This window comes from Falco peregrinus, chromosome 4 (genome assembly GCF_023634155.1).
Source record: "Falco peregrinus isolate bFalPer1 chromosome 4, bFalPer1.pri, whole genome shotgun sequence".
NCBI classification, from domain to species: domain Eukaryota; kingdom Metazoa; phylum Chordata; class Aves; order Falconiformes; family Falconidae; genus Falco; species Falco peregrinus.
Window position 1 is genome coordinate 109,904,067 of NC_073724.1, and position 15,804 is coordinate 109,919,870.

Genomic DNA, 15,804 nt, shown 5'->3' on the forward strand with positions numbered 1-15,804 from the left:
CCTCTTCCTTCCCAAAGCCTGACACCAAACAGCCACCTCATTTGAGGGATGTAGTTCTAGTATCTTTAGACCCTGCCACACCCTGGGCATGCAGAAGCCACATTTCTTTCTTCTTTTTTCGTTTATGACTCATGAACATTTTGCTAGTTGTTCTAATTTCCTTTGCAAGATCTAACACAGCTTGACTTTGGCAATTTTCTTGTTACCCCTGCACTGCCTGACCTTTAGCATAAACCTCTCTTTGCTGGTTAATCCCTTTTTCCATCCATTGCAGGCTTGCGGTTATTCCTAATATTCTTTTTGTGGTAATTCTTCATCCAATTAAGGCTTTGGCCTTTCCCCTGAGAGGTTTCCTCTCTTGTCTGGGATTGCATTCCAGATTGCTGTAAGTTCAGTTGATTTCCCTGATTAATTCCCTTAATTTCTCAAAATTCCCCCTCTGAAAAAGTTAGCAGCAAGCTAACTACTTCTTTTTAATTTAAAGTGAAATACCATGAGGACATTCAATCCAAGATATTTTCTATGAGAAATCCCTTTATAATGTCCTTACTTCTTATCAAAGCCAACCTAAAAAGCCTTCCCTCCTATTGGATTAATGACACTTCAGTGAAGAAACCAGACTGTTGTGTCCAGGAGTAGCTACATCTTATCATTACTAGCAGCATGATGGGAAGTTAAGGTCTTCATTAAGGACTCCACTCCCGTGCTTGTCAGTATCAGCTCTACGACAACGGCCCAGACATCCCTGTCCATACCCACATGACCCTAATGATCTAGAGGAAAGTGCCAGCACTACTCTCATTGAGCCTTCTGATGCACCCGTCCTCCATCCTATCACTGCTGACACCTACTAGGTACTTCCCAGCCAGGGCACTGGAGGATGTCATTCTTCTCTCCTGGGCTGGCACGCTCAGACCATGTTTCTGCAGAGCCACTATGACCTGCGCGAGCTCCTCTCCATCCCCGCTGCTGAGTCTGTGTCCCACTCATCGGGTCCCACACGCTTCCCCAGCCTGACCCAACTGTTTTCCTGATCTTGCAGACTCGCCCTGGAAGCTGCCATGAGAAACAGCTCGTTTGCTTGGTATAAAATCAGCCCCTTTTGGACTTTTATTCTATTGACTTTCCCTTTCTTTCACTAGGTCTCAGCCAGATCTAAGCTCATTAGACCCTGCTTTATCTTAGGCCCCGAATTAAGGTGTCACTTGGAAGTGCCTGTAGGTAACTTGGTTGGTTGAAAACTAGGCTCCATCTTCAACCTCAAGGCTAAGGGTGACTCCTACCTAGATTCTTTCTCTATTCATCTTCTATCATCTATTGCCTCTTCACTGCTGTCATCTTGCGTAGCTTTGTAATCCTCCTAATCCACAGGAACAGGCATAATTTAAAAAAGGAGCTTTAAGGCTTATGCATCTTGGGAGACTGAATTCTTTGGGACCTAGGTACAAATGGGATGTCAAATAGCTACTCTACTGCTGCCACAAGTTAGCATCTGGTAGTAATTTAGGAGGAGCTCTACATGCTATCAACCTCTCTCCAGTGGTTTTCAGCACCATTATTGCAAAGCTCGGATAAACGACAGCAGTATCCTGAACCATTTCATCCTCTTCTCCGTATGTTGCTTTAGTACCGTCCAAGGACCCAGCCCTGCACCTTCTCTTATTTTGGCTTTCTGTCCTTAGACCATCTCCTGGATGTGTCTTGAAACCTGCCGGGACGTGCTCTGCCTCCACCGCAACACATGGTTCTCTTTACAGCTGCGTGGCACACTGCTAACTGGAGGCCCAAACAAACATGAAAATGACAGAGCTATTTGCTTTACTGGTCTGGAGGGAAAAGTTTAGAAGTGACTGGAGGGGTCCAACGAGGGTGTTTCACCAAGTGCTTTCCTGGTGGTTCCATGGGCTGGCACAGGGGGCACATGGAGCCGGTGGGGTGAGAAGGAGATTGCGAAGGGGATTATCCCAGCTGCTGGTAGTGCCCAGCGCCGGGGCAGCGGTGCCCTTCCATGCCACCTCTGCTGGGGTCAGGAGGGGCGAGCCGTGGGTCACAGGCTTTGCACATGATGGTAACACAGCACTGCCAGGGGGCTCTGGTGCCCCGGAGCTGGTCCCACCGGCAGACGCCCAGCACGGGGCGATGCCAGAGCTGCTGTAGTGGGTTTGCTGGCAGGGCTGGGCACTGGGGAGGCTGCGGGGGGAGAAGCTTCTGTGAGGAGCTGATGCCAACAGGCTATCGGCCTGGCCGACCGCTGGACACAGCTGGGCTTCGTCAGTGACTGCGGCAGCGCCTCTGGGGGAGCCTATCGAGAGGGGAGGAAAAAAATCTGCAGCAGCGGGAGCGAGGGGGGCCGGGAGGGGCGAGCAGCAGCCCCGCAGCCCCCCGGGGCCGGGCCGGGCCGGGCCGGGCCGGAGGAGGCCGGGGGGGCTCCGGGCGCCGCAGCAGAGGCTCCCCGGCAGCCCGCGGGGAAGGGCAGGGCAGGGCAGGGCAGGGCAGCCCCCGGCGGGGCAGGCTGTGCCCCTCAGCCCACGGAGCCCGCGGGGGAGCAGCTCCCCCCCGCAGCCCGGGGCAGGGGGTGCCCGCGGGGGGCTGTGACCCGCGGGGGCCGCGCTGGAGCCGGCTCCGGGCAGGGCCCGTGGCCCCGCGGGGAGGAGCCCGGGCCGGGGCCGGGCTGCGGGCAGGGCCGGTGCCCCCGGGGGGGCTGGAGCCGGCTGGGCCTGAGGGGCTGCGCCCCGCGGGGGGCCCCGCGCTGGGGCCGGGCAGGGGGTGAGGACCCTCCCCCGGCGGGGCAGCAGCGGCCGGGACAGCCCGGGGTGCGCCCACCGCAGCCCCCGGCCCGGCTGGGGGCAGGGGCAGGGCGGCGGGGGCGGCACCAGGCCCGGCCGGGTTGACCCGCCAGCTGCTCCCGGGGCAGAGGGCACCCCGCACTCCAGCGAGCTGGGGGTGAGTCCAGGCGTTCAAAAAAGTCTTTTCTACTTAGGACTTCAAGTGCATTTTTCACATGGGAAAAATCTTGCTGCTGGTGAAAGATCCAAAGAGAAAGCCAATGTGTGCCGGGTGGAGGCTGCCAAGTACCGGTAGATGTTTGCTCTAAAGAGGTGTATGAAATTCCTCTGTAAAACCAAAATGAACCCTGTCTGTGGAACCTGTTTTGGGTCTGAACAGATCGACTGGATGATGAGGCAAGGAGGACTTATACACCTAGAGGCCATGTAATAAAATAGTTTTCAAATGTGCAACCCAGGTCCCACAAGCATGTCATCCCATTTCCTCCACAGAAACTCAAAGCCCTGTGCTTGGGTCAAGCTTTTTAGCAGGTAAGGCCGAAGTGTGAGCTGGCCTGGCCACAGCCACTGGCAACAGGGGAATAACAGACAGTTTTCCCCTAGCGTGGACATGCAGTACACTCCAGAATCAAGTTCTTCACCTTCAAACCCTTCTTTTGCCACCTGTGGTGAACAAACTTATTCTTATTCTTTTCTTATTTTTATTATTTTTTTATTCTCATTCTCATTCTTCATTCTTATTCTCACTAATTTTCTTGTTCCCTGTGGTGAACTGAATTTTTCTTATTCCTGTTCTTCTTGTTGTTCTTATTTTCTTGTTCCTGTTACAATTCCAGTTCTTATTCTTTTTCTCATTCCTATTTGTATTGTAGAATCACAGAATGGTTTGGGTTGGAAGGGACCTTTGAAGGTCATCTGGTCCAACCTTCCCTGCAATGAGCAGGGGCATCTTCAGTTAGATCAGATGGCTCCTATTCTTATTCCTATTCTTAGTCTTATTCCTCTTGCTCTTCCTCCACTATTGCTATTACTAGAATTGCTATCACTGTATCACTACTGATATTAGCATCATCATCACCGTTCCAGGCAGGAGCCACCCTTTGGATCAAAGTCTGACAGTGCTGTGTGCTGCGCAAACACACACTGTCCATGACTCCCATCCCAGAGCCTTCCCCGTTTCACTGCCAGGGAAGAGCAGGCAGGACAGGGCAGCAGGGGCAAGCAGGTCCTGTGCTGCCCTGACACATGGGCAGACCCCTTGCCGACGGCTGGCTTTGCCCAGGAGCTGGCACGTGGCTGCTGGAGACCAGGGCTGGGACCTGTTGGTGGCTGGCTACAAGGACGAGGGAGGCTGGTTGTGCAGCCCCAGCCAGGGTCAGGTGGGGCTGTGGGGCCCCACGGGCAGAAGAGCCAGCGCACACAGCCAGCTGGGCAGGGCAACACGGTAAGTAGCTCACGGCATCTGAAAATAAAGGCTCGTCTATCTGAAAAAAGCCCTGTGGTGAGGGCGAGGCATCGTTTAACACCTAAGTGAAAGGGCTCTTACTCCTGCACCAGATGTAGGCTTGGGGAACTTGTACAGTGGTCTAATTTTAAAAGCAGGGGTACCCTGAGCTGGTGTGCAGATACTACTACTACTACTACTACTACTAATACCAAGCTGTAAATAATAATTGTAATAGCAATAATTATTATTATCGTTGTTGCTGTTGTTGTTATTATTATTTACAGCTGGAGACTGTGCTTTTGGGCCACGACACATGGCCCCACTGTGCAAGGCATTGAGCAAACACCTAATGAAGGGGAGCCCTTTCCTCCCAGCTGTTCAACGTTAAAACTAAACCGGGAAATGTGGATAAATGGTGGCACACGAGGACCTCAATGATCGACTGGCCTTTCCCTGCCTGTTTCTGGCAGGGCTGAGTCAGAAAAAGACCCGAGAGGCAGCAGGGTGAGAGGGATGGAGCAGAGAGGTGGTGTGGGATAGGGACTGCAATGCTGAGCAGCAGCAGGATGGCTGAGCAGGATGGGGGACAAGGACATGTCCTCCCTGCAGGGAAACAGGGCATGGATGATGATGTGTCGCTGCGGAGGAGCAGGGCAGGGATGGGGACAGCCCACTGCAGCCCCTTTTGCTGACCCCACTCCCCCCGGCAGCAGCCGGCGGGTTGCTGCTGCCCTGGCCCAGACGGGGGTTTGTGCAGGCGCTGGCTCTGCCTCTCTAACCCGCTTCAGCCCCAGACCTCACTGGGCCAAACCCACACAATGTGGGCTCCCTACAGGCGTGGGGTGAGCGTGTCCTGCCTGTGGGCCCTTCTCCAGCCCCTGTGAGAGGTGGCCAGAGCCACACACCCTGTGGGTTCCCCATCCCTGCATCCTGCTTTGCCCAGCGGCAAGGAGGGGAGAGGCTTCCCACGGCTGGGGTCTGCACCTGGGCGACAGGCTGATCCTGCTCTTTGACAGTCCTGGGGCAACCGATTCCAGTGCTCCGTGGTCCCCAGGGGGTCACCAGGTCCCACTGCTGCTTTGATGGGCTCGGGGTATATAGACAGCGTAAGAGCAAAGACATGGTTGCCACCAGTCCTCCAATAAGAGCAGAAACCCACTGGATTTCATGCTTGGCCTGCTCATTTCTGGGTGTGCTATGAATTCAGATGGAATTCATCCCCTGAGCAGCTATTTTTTTGTGCACTAAATGGCAATGCAATTATAAGACTAAGCCTACCAGAACGGGCTGCCTTAAAAACGCTCTGAATAACTGGGCCAGCTCCATCTCCTCACAGCCTTGTGACACTTTTCTTCCTCCCAGCGGGATTTCTCCCGCCTGGGTTGATCAAGTCCCAAACTAGGGACTGGCGGGGGGATGTCAGCTGCTGGCACGGTCCCCCATCCTCGCCTTGAGCCCAGCTGTCCCGTGGGAAGCTTCACATGCCTGGAGGGTCACCGGCTGCCCACCTCGCTTCTGCAGGGGCCTGAGGGTGCTACCAGGGTACGTGGGCGATGGGGGGCTGCGAATGGGGAGTCAGAGGCCACCAAGCAGCCAGGTAAGCCACCACCATGGCCAGGAGTGGGTATGATCTCCTAGGACAGGTGGTGGCACTGCCACCCTCCAATTTTTAGCCTGATGATAGCTTTGTCGCTGTCTCTCCCAGTGGCACCTGGAAAACACGAGCTCCCATCCAGCAGTGAGCTTTGCTGTGGGTCCTCAGCTCCCCACAAGATAGGGAGGCCAATGTGGACCTGGATCTCATCTCTCATCGCTGCCCTGCTTTGCATCAAATTGGAGGGCACTGGCATAGGACCGAGGTTCAGGCTGCAGCAGGGCCATGCAGGGTTATTCCGGAAAGTATGTGCGCTGATATTTTATTCATCTGAATTTGAAGTGGTCGGTATGAAAGAAAATAGCTTGTGGGCTTTCATACCTCAAGTCAATGAATTCCTGGACCTTTTATAGCTCAGGAATGCCGGGCGCTCTCAGTTGGTTTTACAAGGCTGGGAAGCTGCAGCTTAAGGTCTGGATGAACATTAATCACGGCAGAGACAATGACAGCTGCTCATGCTTTACCCGGCTTTCAGGCGGGTACCGCACTTCTACACATTGAACACCGTCTTCCCCATTGCTTTGGTCTGCAGAGAGAGGGGGTTATTACCTTCAGCCTGTGGGAGCACTGGGTCCACTAGTTTTAGTACTGGGATTCAAGGGGTGGGTCCATGCCCAGCACGTAGGGGCAGTGCTAGCATGGGTTGCAGCTCAGCACTGGTCTCAGGCACATCCCTGCACTTTGCTTTCCCCCTAAGGCTGCCTTTTGAACAACACTCTTGCACCATGGGGGCAAGAAGGACTGTTTCCCAATTTCCATGATCTCTGGAGCAAGAGCTATAGACCTGCAAGAAAACGGGGTTTGGGATCCAGGTGCATTTAGTCTCTCAAGCCCCCACCACTGCAGGCTGATGACCAGGAGAGGCAGGCCAGCACAGACCCCCTCAAGTACCACCAACCCACCAGGGCTCTCCCACCCTTCCACTTTCTGGGTGAGCAGCTCCTCTCCCACAGGGTACCCAAAAAACTGACTAAGGGTGGTCCAGAAACACAGCAGGCGGCTCAGACCTAGCCCGGTTTGTTTGGCTGCATCCAGAGCCCAGGCTGGGGATCCTGACGGCAAGGAGACACCTGGCAGCATCCTCCCTGCTGGCAACGGATCTCTGCACTTTGCACGTTTCACTGCAGCATGCCTGCAGTCCATCACCAAGATGTATTTCACGATGTGAGAAATCACAGCTTTTCCCCCCAAGAATGCACCTCGCTGCTGTCTGTACGTTTGCTCCTCTACAACAGAGGGAGGGCAGAGCCCTGAACACGGTAACAAACCAGAGCAGATGTTGCAGCTGTACGGCGTGCTGCATCCAAGCGGATGCTGAACAGGTCCCATCGTTTTGGGTGGGACTTGACTCGTGATTTTTGAATGCCTCTAAATGGCAGTTTTGTTAATATTTTTAGCCCCTCTGAGCTCTCTCCCTACACATGGCAAGTAAGGAGACCACTGCCCAGTATTTACTGCTGGCAGCATGCAGTGATCAGGGGTTTTAATGTTTGAACAAATTGACTCTGGAAGTTTGTTTCTTTGCATGTTTTTTCATGAGGTTAGTATGCAAAATGCACTTAACCAGGAGACAGCGTTGCAGTGATGTTCTTGTTTTTGCTGGAGCATCTGTGGTGAAGACACAACTCAAAAGTGGGATAAAACCGCTCCTTGTCATACCTGAACACAGCTGGCCACGTGGCTTTTCTCACCCTAATAGTGGTTTGTCCTCTGTTAGTTTCTTCTCTCCCATGGCCTTGAAAAACCAAGCTAAGCCCCAAGTTTTACTGTCAAATCTTGACTGGAAGAAAGCTGAAAAGCCACAATCACAACAATCACTGAATTTTTCTTCTTGATGGTAAAGAGCCAGGGCACAACAAATACTTCCAGCTGCTGTGTCTTGAAGATGGAATAATCAGATGGGTCAGGCTGACCTGTGCTTGCACAGGGAACATGAGGTGCTGGGATGTGCGTGAAGCAAACCGCTGCTCCAGTTTCTGCAAAACCCCTGGATCTTTGCTGACACAGCCCTGCCCAGGGCAGGCTGTTCTTTTAACGTGTGTGAGGACTTGGGGAGAGGAGGTTGGGACAGGCAGAGGAGAACCCAGAGGAGAGAGATGCCCTTAATGGCTTTCATGCCTTTCATGCCTGTAGCTCCCTGGGACCTGATTCAGGAATTTTCTAACAGACACTTTCAAGAGCATGTGACAGCCTGCTGAGCAAACCTCCCTTACTCAAAGCCAGACACTTGGGTAACTTTTGCTCCCCTCCCCCCGTTTATTTCACTTGCATAAGCAAACATACAAACAGTATTTCCACCGGGCCAGAGCATTCCCCTTGCCCACACAACAGCTTGAAACGGAATCTGATCTTTATTCCTTACTGAGGACGTTACAGTAATTAAAGAATATCTAGATCTACAAGGTGTTTAGGTATCTCGCTCACACTAATACAACACCTGTCAAATAAAGAAGCCCCTGATCCTCAGCAACAACAACAAAATAATCAATGGGAGTGCTATGCTTAGCGGGAATACAGGGCTAAAGGATCTTCAGATCTTCACCGAAGTGTCTCATTAAGTTTCCACCCTCATTTCCTTCAGGTGAAGACAATCTCGCTAAAATCCTTCTGCTCCTGCTTGGCAAAACTCTCAGTTCGATGCTCTGCTTTGCAGGCCCACTGATTTCGTGCCCACATACACCTATCCGTGGCACCTGCTGTGGGGCCTTTCATTAACAGCTATGAAAAACAGAAGATAAAACCTTAAAGTCCCCGAGGTATCACTTCTTAGCCTTAGCACATCGTGTACAAAGCTTAGAGAACTGTTTAAAAAGTCCTTTCTTCTTGGGGACTGAATATAGTCACACTGGAAAAGTGAGAAAATAAACATGTTTATACATTTATTATATACAATATTAAGGCACAAGTTTAAACAGCAAAGAATAAGAAATCTTTGGCTGACCAACAGTATCAGTATTTGCTGTGGGTGACACATAACACTCTTCATTTTCCCCGCTATGTACAAATAACCCTCCAGCTGTACAACACTGTACACCAACTTCTCTATACAACCAACGACAATAAAAAATGACAGTACTTTACAACTAGTTACCAACATCACCTGGAATGGCTACAGCACGGTTTCCCAAAACACGGAACAGTTCAAAGAGCTGGGAAAACCAGCACAATGGAGTTGTGCCGCTCTGCTGAGAGGGGCTGATATATGGCAGTAGTACTCCACACAAGTCCTGCTAGTGCTTGGGCTGGGAGGAGACCCGCTGGTCCTCCAGGAAAACTAACATCTCTTGGGTTCAACACATTAGAGGAGAATGAACCTCTGGGTTTATTTGAGCTGTTGCCTACAACAAGAGTTGCCTACACCATAGTCTCTAACAAACAGTTTCCTGTATGTGACCATGAACCTGGTGCAGCATCAGTTGTAAACACACGTTTGGATACCAGAACCTGGAGGGACTGTGGTCTCCGTGAGGAGGAGGAAGAGTGCTGTACTCCAGCTGACTCGGAGAAGCTGAGCTGAACCACTACCAAACATAACTGAAAGCCACTTCACGCACGCTGATCCAACACTGTTTCAGCTGGATGCCTAGCTGTCTGCCTGTACACAAGTTACTAAACAGTTTCATCAAAAGTAATACAGTGGTAATAAAATGCTTAGGGATTTCCAAGCACCTGGGTATCCTTATTACTTGGAGAAAAACGACAAAATGAAACATTCACCATCACTTTACTTGTATTCCCTTCCTTTGTCTTCCTCCTGCCCTGCTCCTACCACAGACAACTGAGGAAGGGCCATGGAGGTGGGTCAGTGCTGATGCCACACTCAGGCCCAGCTTTTATGCAAACACTTAGAATGTTTAAATTAACTTTAGAGAAAAAAGTATTTTACATGGCATATATTAAGCTGCATAACATCTTACAAGGGTTTTACACATTTGGTTTCACAATACAAAGCTGCTAATACTTCAAAATACACAGTTCACTTGCCCGCACCACCTACCTACCACTACTTTGTTTAACAAGTGCAAAAATCAGAAAGAGGGTGACACCAACGTATGCCTAATTCTATGTACACACAAAAATAAGTGCATAGATTTAATATAGCAATTTTGTTTTTTAAAAAGGTTATCAGCTAGGCAGTACCAAGCACAAGGCTCCGGCCCCTGAAGGCTTTGAGGTTGCAAGGACTTCAGCTTTCAGCAAAAGCAGAATTTAAAGTGCCTGTGTGTTTTCACAATCGAGGGCTCTGATTTGATACCTACAGGCAGGGCTGATCTTGAGCCAGCCCTGAGCACACAATTACTTCCAGCACCCATTCCTTTTCCACTCTAGGCAGCTTCACCCCATCACCCTTTTTCCCAAAGCCAAGTTCTTCTTAGTGTCATTATTATGGTGCACCACAAGGTTCAGGAACTGCAAAACCAATACAAAATACCTCACAGAGGAAAATTTCCCTACCAGCATGCGCAATGTACGAAGCAAATGGTATGCCGCTGGTGAGCGGCTGTCTTACAGATGGTCACCACCTCTTACAGAAATCAGGGACTAAACTGAAAATGAGAAATGTTCCATCCTGGGTAAAACAAGGCGACAAGGAACTGCAGCTCAGCCCAGAAAACAGATAATGCTCATGTACTGCTTTGCAGTCAAACCCTTCCTGGCCTGATCCTACACCTCTTAATGCCCAGTCCCACGTCAGCTTGAATGGCAGGTTTGTATGCTCAAGGAAGGTAGGACTGGGCTGTAGGCACTGAAAATAAGGAAAAATCCTGTTCTTAACACAAACACGCGGATTCTTCCACTACCGTGAACCACTGCAGAGTAAGAGGCATCTTCTGACCTCACATGCAAACCCAGATTTAACTCCTCTGAAAACGCACCCACCCAACCCCCCTCTGAACAAGCTCCGTAGTGCACAGCCCTTCAGGGAGCTCGGGGATCCTCCCCTGACTTTCGCTCCTGAAATCTTCCCATCACTGCAAAAGGGGCTGCCTCAGCAGCGTCCTCCTCCCCCTTGCTACATTCATCCTCCACGGGAATTCCAGCTAACAACTGCTCCTACCAAAAAAAGAAGTCTCAGCAAGCTCTGAGGTTGCAAGGCATGAATATTTGCACCATAAATCCAGCTCCAACAGCAACACTTGTCCAGCCAGGAAAAAGGCACCTGACCTGCCTGCCCAGGAAAACCACACCACACCACTTCAAATGAATACTTACAAGAACCTGCTGTGTATATCTATGGACCAATTATTCACTGAAATTAAGCAGTGAATACTTTTGAGAAATGAATTGGTACTGAGAAAGATGCAAGTTTCTCCGGGGTTATTCAAAACTCCCTCTGGCCTCAAAAGAGCTGGGATTTCGCTCCCTGTCCCAGCTGCAGAGAGGCAGGAAAACACAGTGGCAGTTGTGTACCCAGTCTGTAACTTTGCTGCTTTCTCTTTACACCAGAAAATGCAGTTTCCTTTTCCCTCAATGATCCCGTTCTCATGCCACCTTTCATTTTCAATGCCCCTTTCTGCTCAGAAAAGCCCAGATGTTCGTTTCGTCACTCCTCTTCAGCGCTCATGACTTCTCGCCTGGTCCGAAGTCTCAACATATTAGACTCAAGCTTTGTTTCAGGCATAAACTTTCTCCCTCTTTTTTCAAACTCTCAGGGTTAGTTTTTAAAGTTGGCACACCAAAGACCATCTTGGACCTGGGTGTATGCACACAAAACCCCAGAGATGCTGTCCTCTGCTCAGATGAGGACTTCCATCATGTCTGTATCTGGAAACTCGGGCTTGTGGAGCAAGCTGCTCACTCTGCCTTTGCTGTCGGGCGGCTTCCCATGGCTGGAGTTCTCTGCAATGGAAAGAAGGGAAAGCTGGTCTTCAGCTCCAATTCAACAGCAAATCGTTTGAAGCAAACATAAACCCATTTTGGGGGGGTGATGGTGGGGCACATCTTAACTGTATGTCCCACATACTGAAAGCCAAATTCGATCAGGAGGCTGAGAACATGAGAATGCTGAATTCCCTGCACAATGACAGCAGGTGTGTTGGTGTGCACAGACCCCAAGGGCAGGCACAAAGACTGCATTTAAGAGATACAGACCAAAGTACCTCTTTAGCTGTGGCCCTAGAGAAACAGGCATTTGTGAAAGGTCTGTATCACTTTACCAAGTAACTACTCATCATCTGATCCACAGTAGCTCTCTGCATGCATACTCCTATTCTGCATCACGTACAAAATTTAGGAGTTTAAAACATCACAAAGGCAGTACACAAATAATCAGGTAGTTGTTTTAATGTAAACTGTATTACTTTGCCAGTGGGATGAGAAATTACTCTGTAATTTTATCTTTGGCAGCATGAATAATTTCATTTGTGGACACTCTGCCTGCCACAGGCAAGCGGAGCTTTACATAACTTACTGAGCATGTAACTCTGCGAAGCCAGACCAGGCAGCCTTGGAAAGTTCTCTCCGTAAGATTTTAGTTTCCCTGAAGAACAACACTCCGCCCCCAAGACCTTACAAATTGTGAAGGCATCACCCTCCCCCATCAATACCGGGGTGTCTCTGGGGATCTGCTGACAGTCCCGGGGGTGCTGGCATTTTGCACCGATGTAGGGATCCGGCAGAGCTCACCTAGTTTCTCGCCGGCTGTTCGTGTCCCTGGGGGCCGCAGGGCCAGGCTATGCGATGGGGTGGTACCCAGCCGTCCACGGCCAGGGAAGGAGGCAGTGGCAGGCCAGAAGAGCTCAGCACTTTTGTCCGTCTGGGTACTGCTGTCTTTGCTGCCTGTCTTTGCGTGGGAGGCTGTTGGCACTGGGACGGGCATGCAGGACAAGGAGGGCAGCGGAGGAGGCAGCGAGGGTCCCGATGAGTGGTCGTGGTGCTCCTTCCCCAGGAGAAGCCCTGAAAACATACAGAGGTTGTGGCAATGTATTTGGAAGAAAAGGGACACCTGGCCTATCAAAAGTCGCTCTTGCTTTAGCAGCTTGATAAGATTAAAAGCTTTATCTGCTCAACAAGGCTACAAGGTTGTGGGAGAAAGACACCTGGAATGAAGAAAACAGGACCTTTGGCAGTTAAACAGGCAGAAAAACAGGAGCTGACCTGGTAACTGATGATCGCAGAATGTCAACAATTTTAATGATGGGACTAACCGCTTGTATGCTTTTAACCAATTAGTATCTGTATAGCAGCGTGTGAACAGTGTATGTAACCAGTAGAATTAAGGTGTGACGTGTGTATGAATATTAAAATTGTATATAAGCTTGCAGTAAAGCAGCTTCAACTAGGATCATATTGATATGTCATTGAGTCCATGATTTTTGCTCCTGCCAGAGGTCAGTCACATCCTGGCTCGAACACAAGTGCTGTCTCCCCATCCCACCCCAGAGCTATAAGGCACTGGTGTGGATGTCCCCAGCCCTTTAGCTTGGCTTAACTTTTCCCCTTGATGCTACCTGTTGCTCTTCTCTTGATATCCATGTGGTACTTTCCCACAAAACAGCCTTTTGAAAGCAGCTGCCCCTTCCTGCATCACTTTCTGCATGCCCATCCCAGTGGTACCTACCGCTGGCACAGCCTGGCAAGCCTCCACACCCCCGTCCTATGTGGCCCCAAACCACAGGCAGTCCTGCACTCATCTTCCCACTTAGCTGCCACATCACATCATGCACTCCTACCCAAGGGGATGCTCATCCTATTGATCAACTTTAACAAGGCTTTTTTTCTAGCCCAAATTTGTTATTTAATCCCACAAGGTTGAAAACATAATTTGCTTGTGTCTGGGAGGATTTCCACCAACTATGACTTTCTATAATCAGTGCAGAATGATACAATACGATTAAAAATATAATTAAGATACAATCAGAGGTTAAAAAATGACTAATTTCTTACTTCAGCACAAGGACACATGTTCTGCCCATGGGAAGTGCTCTGGAAATGAGCTGTCAGGGCAACGAGTGCCATGGCCGAGGCACTTTTGCTAAGCTCAAGCAGAAGGATTAGGATGAAGTGATGGATGAACAAAAGCTTAACCAAAAATTGAGCTCACCTATGCTTCCCTTCCATATCTTCTCTTCCTTCTTCTCCTCAGCTATCTGGTTGCTGGTGAGTGAGGTCTGGCGTGAATGCACGCCTGTAGCAGCAGCAATGGAGGGGACGGACCGAGCCGGTCGCAGGCTGGTGTTATCGGCTTTCCCAGGGTCCTTCCGTGACCGCTGCTGAAGGACCTTGATCATGGCATCCTTCTCAATTATTTTAGCATGGAGATTCTTTATTCTGCCAGAATACGAATGCTTTGTTAACAGGAATGGAAATATATGGGCAAGTCTTCCCACCCTGGGGCAGCACGATGGGTCCCTGGGTATGTGCCCTGCTGCTCTGTCCCCTCCGGTTTTGAGCAACTCTGACAAGGCAGCTCTCACTAAGGATAACCCACTGAGAATATCCCTCTGAGGATAACCATACATCAAAACAGGCAGAGTTTCTAGCTAGTAAGCCAAATCTGGGAACTCTTTTCTGCAAGGTTAACTGAACCCATCTATTGCTGTGGCTTTACCAACCCAGCAGGAGCAATGAGGGCAATATCCCTCCTGCCCAGGCTGCAGATTGCTACCTTCACCAGAATACAAACACACAGGCAATTTCCACCTCCAGAATACATTGGGGCCAAATCTGGAAAGCCTCCTTTGGCAGGCTGATTTAACCCCATGATTTTGGTCTGTTGTCAGCTGGAGTAGAGACCTGCTGAAGTGAGCAGAAAGGTTCCCTTTGGCTTCTCTAACAGCTGGCCTGGGCTCTTGCTTCTCCCTCACTGCTGCAGAAATTATCAGCACATGGTGTGCAGAGCCAAGCAAAGCTCGTACTTCTCTCATACAGACACCAGACTCTCAAATCACAAAAAAATAGGATTATCTGAGACTTTTCTCCAGGAATGATTAACACCAAACCATACCAAAAGACTACAAAACAACATTTTTTAAAAAATAAATAATTGTATATGTATAATACAACAGCCAGATGACTACAGCTTGACTGTGATATACCATATATAGTCCAATGCAGCTGCATTTTATGAAGCAGTGAAAACTAAAATGCCACATCTGGAAAAACTGTATGTACAAGGGAGATATCTAGTAACTTCATGTTGGTGTTAGCTTTCATAATCAGATGTCTAATTTGCAATGAAAACACAAGATCCTAATCTATCTTTAATGAAGTCAATGGCAAAAGTCCATTACTTCACTGGAAGCAGGATTAGCTTGCATCTGTGAGCAGAAAACAAAACAAACCCATTAAAAACAATCACTGATATTTTCCACAAATAACAAAATACATCTTTTTATAAAGGTGTCTACAGACCAGTGTTTTTGTGGGGAAGCCAACACTGAAGAAGAGATTTTTAAACAGCTTTTCAATAAAACCCTAGAGGAATACACAAACTTTCTCAAGGGATTTTTACTCATTTAATGGGCCACTTTTCACCAGGAAATAAGTCTGCATTGAAAGTACTGTGCAGGTCTAATGCTCATTGAACTACACAGCTACATGTCCACTTGTATGCTGAACGTGGAGAAGTATCTGCAACAACAAATATTACTCTTGATGACTGCCTGTACCCAAAAAAGTTAATTTTATATCTTCTACTACTTGTAAATGCATCTTTTTTAGTGGTGCTAAATTTTGCAGGTTTGTTTCTAAATGCCAATGTGACCGTCACAAATCTACAAAGAGCAATAAGCATGCAAGGAGCAAAGAGTGAGGCAAAAGCAAGCCCTCGTGTTGCTGATTATGTAGGAGTGAGATTACAACTTCAGCTTTTACAACCAGACGCCCTTGTTTCCACAGGGGGATTTTCACCGAGATTAAACAAGCATTCAGCTTCCTTGCATGCCAACCTACTTTCAACAGTGGAACTGTCTCTG

The 15,804-nt window shown here is 49.4% G+C and overlaps 1 protein-coding gene across 2 annotated transcripts in view; it reads right to left on the reverse strand.

The window, feature by feature from the left end:
• Positions 1–8,744: 8,744 nt before the first annotated feature.
• The window catches only part of AMOTL1 (angiomotin like 1), a 61,283-nt gene continuing 54,223 nt past the window's right edge, over positions 8,745–15,804 (reverse strand). For both annotated transcript variants that reach the window (XM_055802560.1, XM_027777031.2), the window contains 3 exons: positions 13,932–14,158; positions 12,515–12,784; positions 8,745–11,728 (listed from right to left, as the gene is read on the reverse strand). In XM_055802560.1, coding sequence (XP_055658535.1) covers positions 11,625–11,728; positions 12,515–12,784; positions 13,932–14,158 — 601 coding nt within the window. In that variant the 3' untranslated portion in view covers positions 8,745–11,624. The remainder of the gene's footprint in view (positions 11,729–12,514; positions 12,785–13,931; positions 14,159–15,804) is intronic.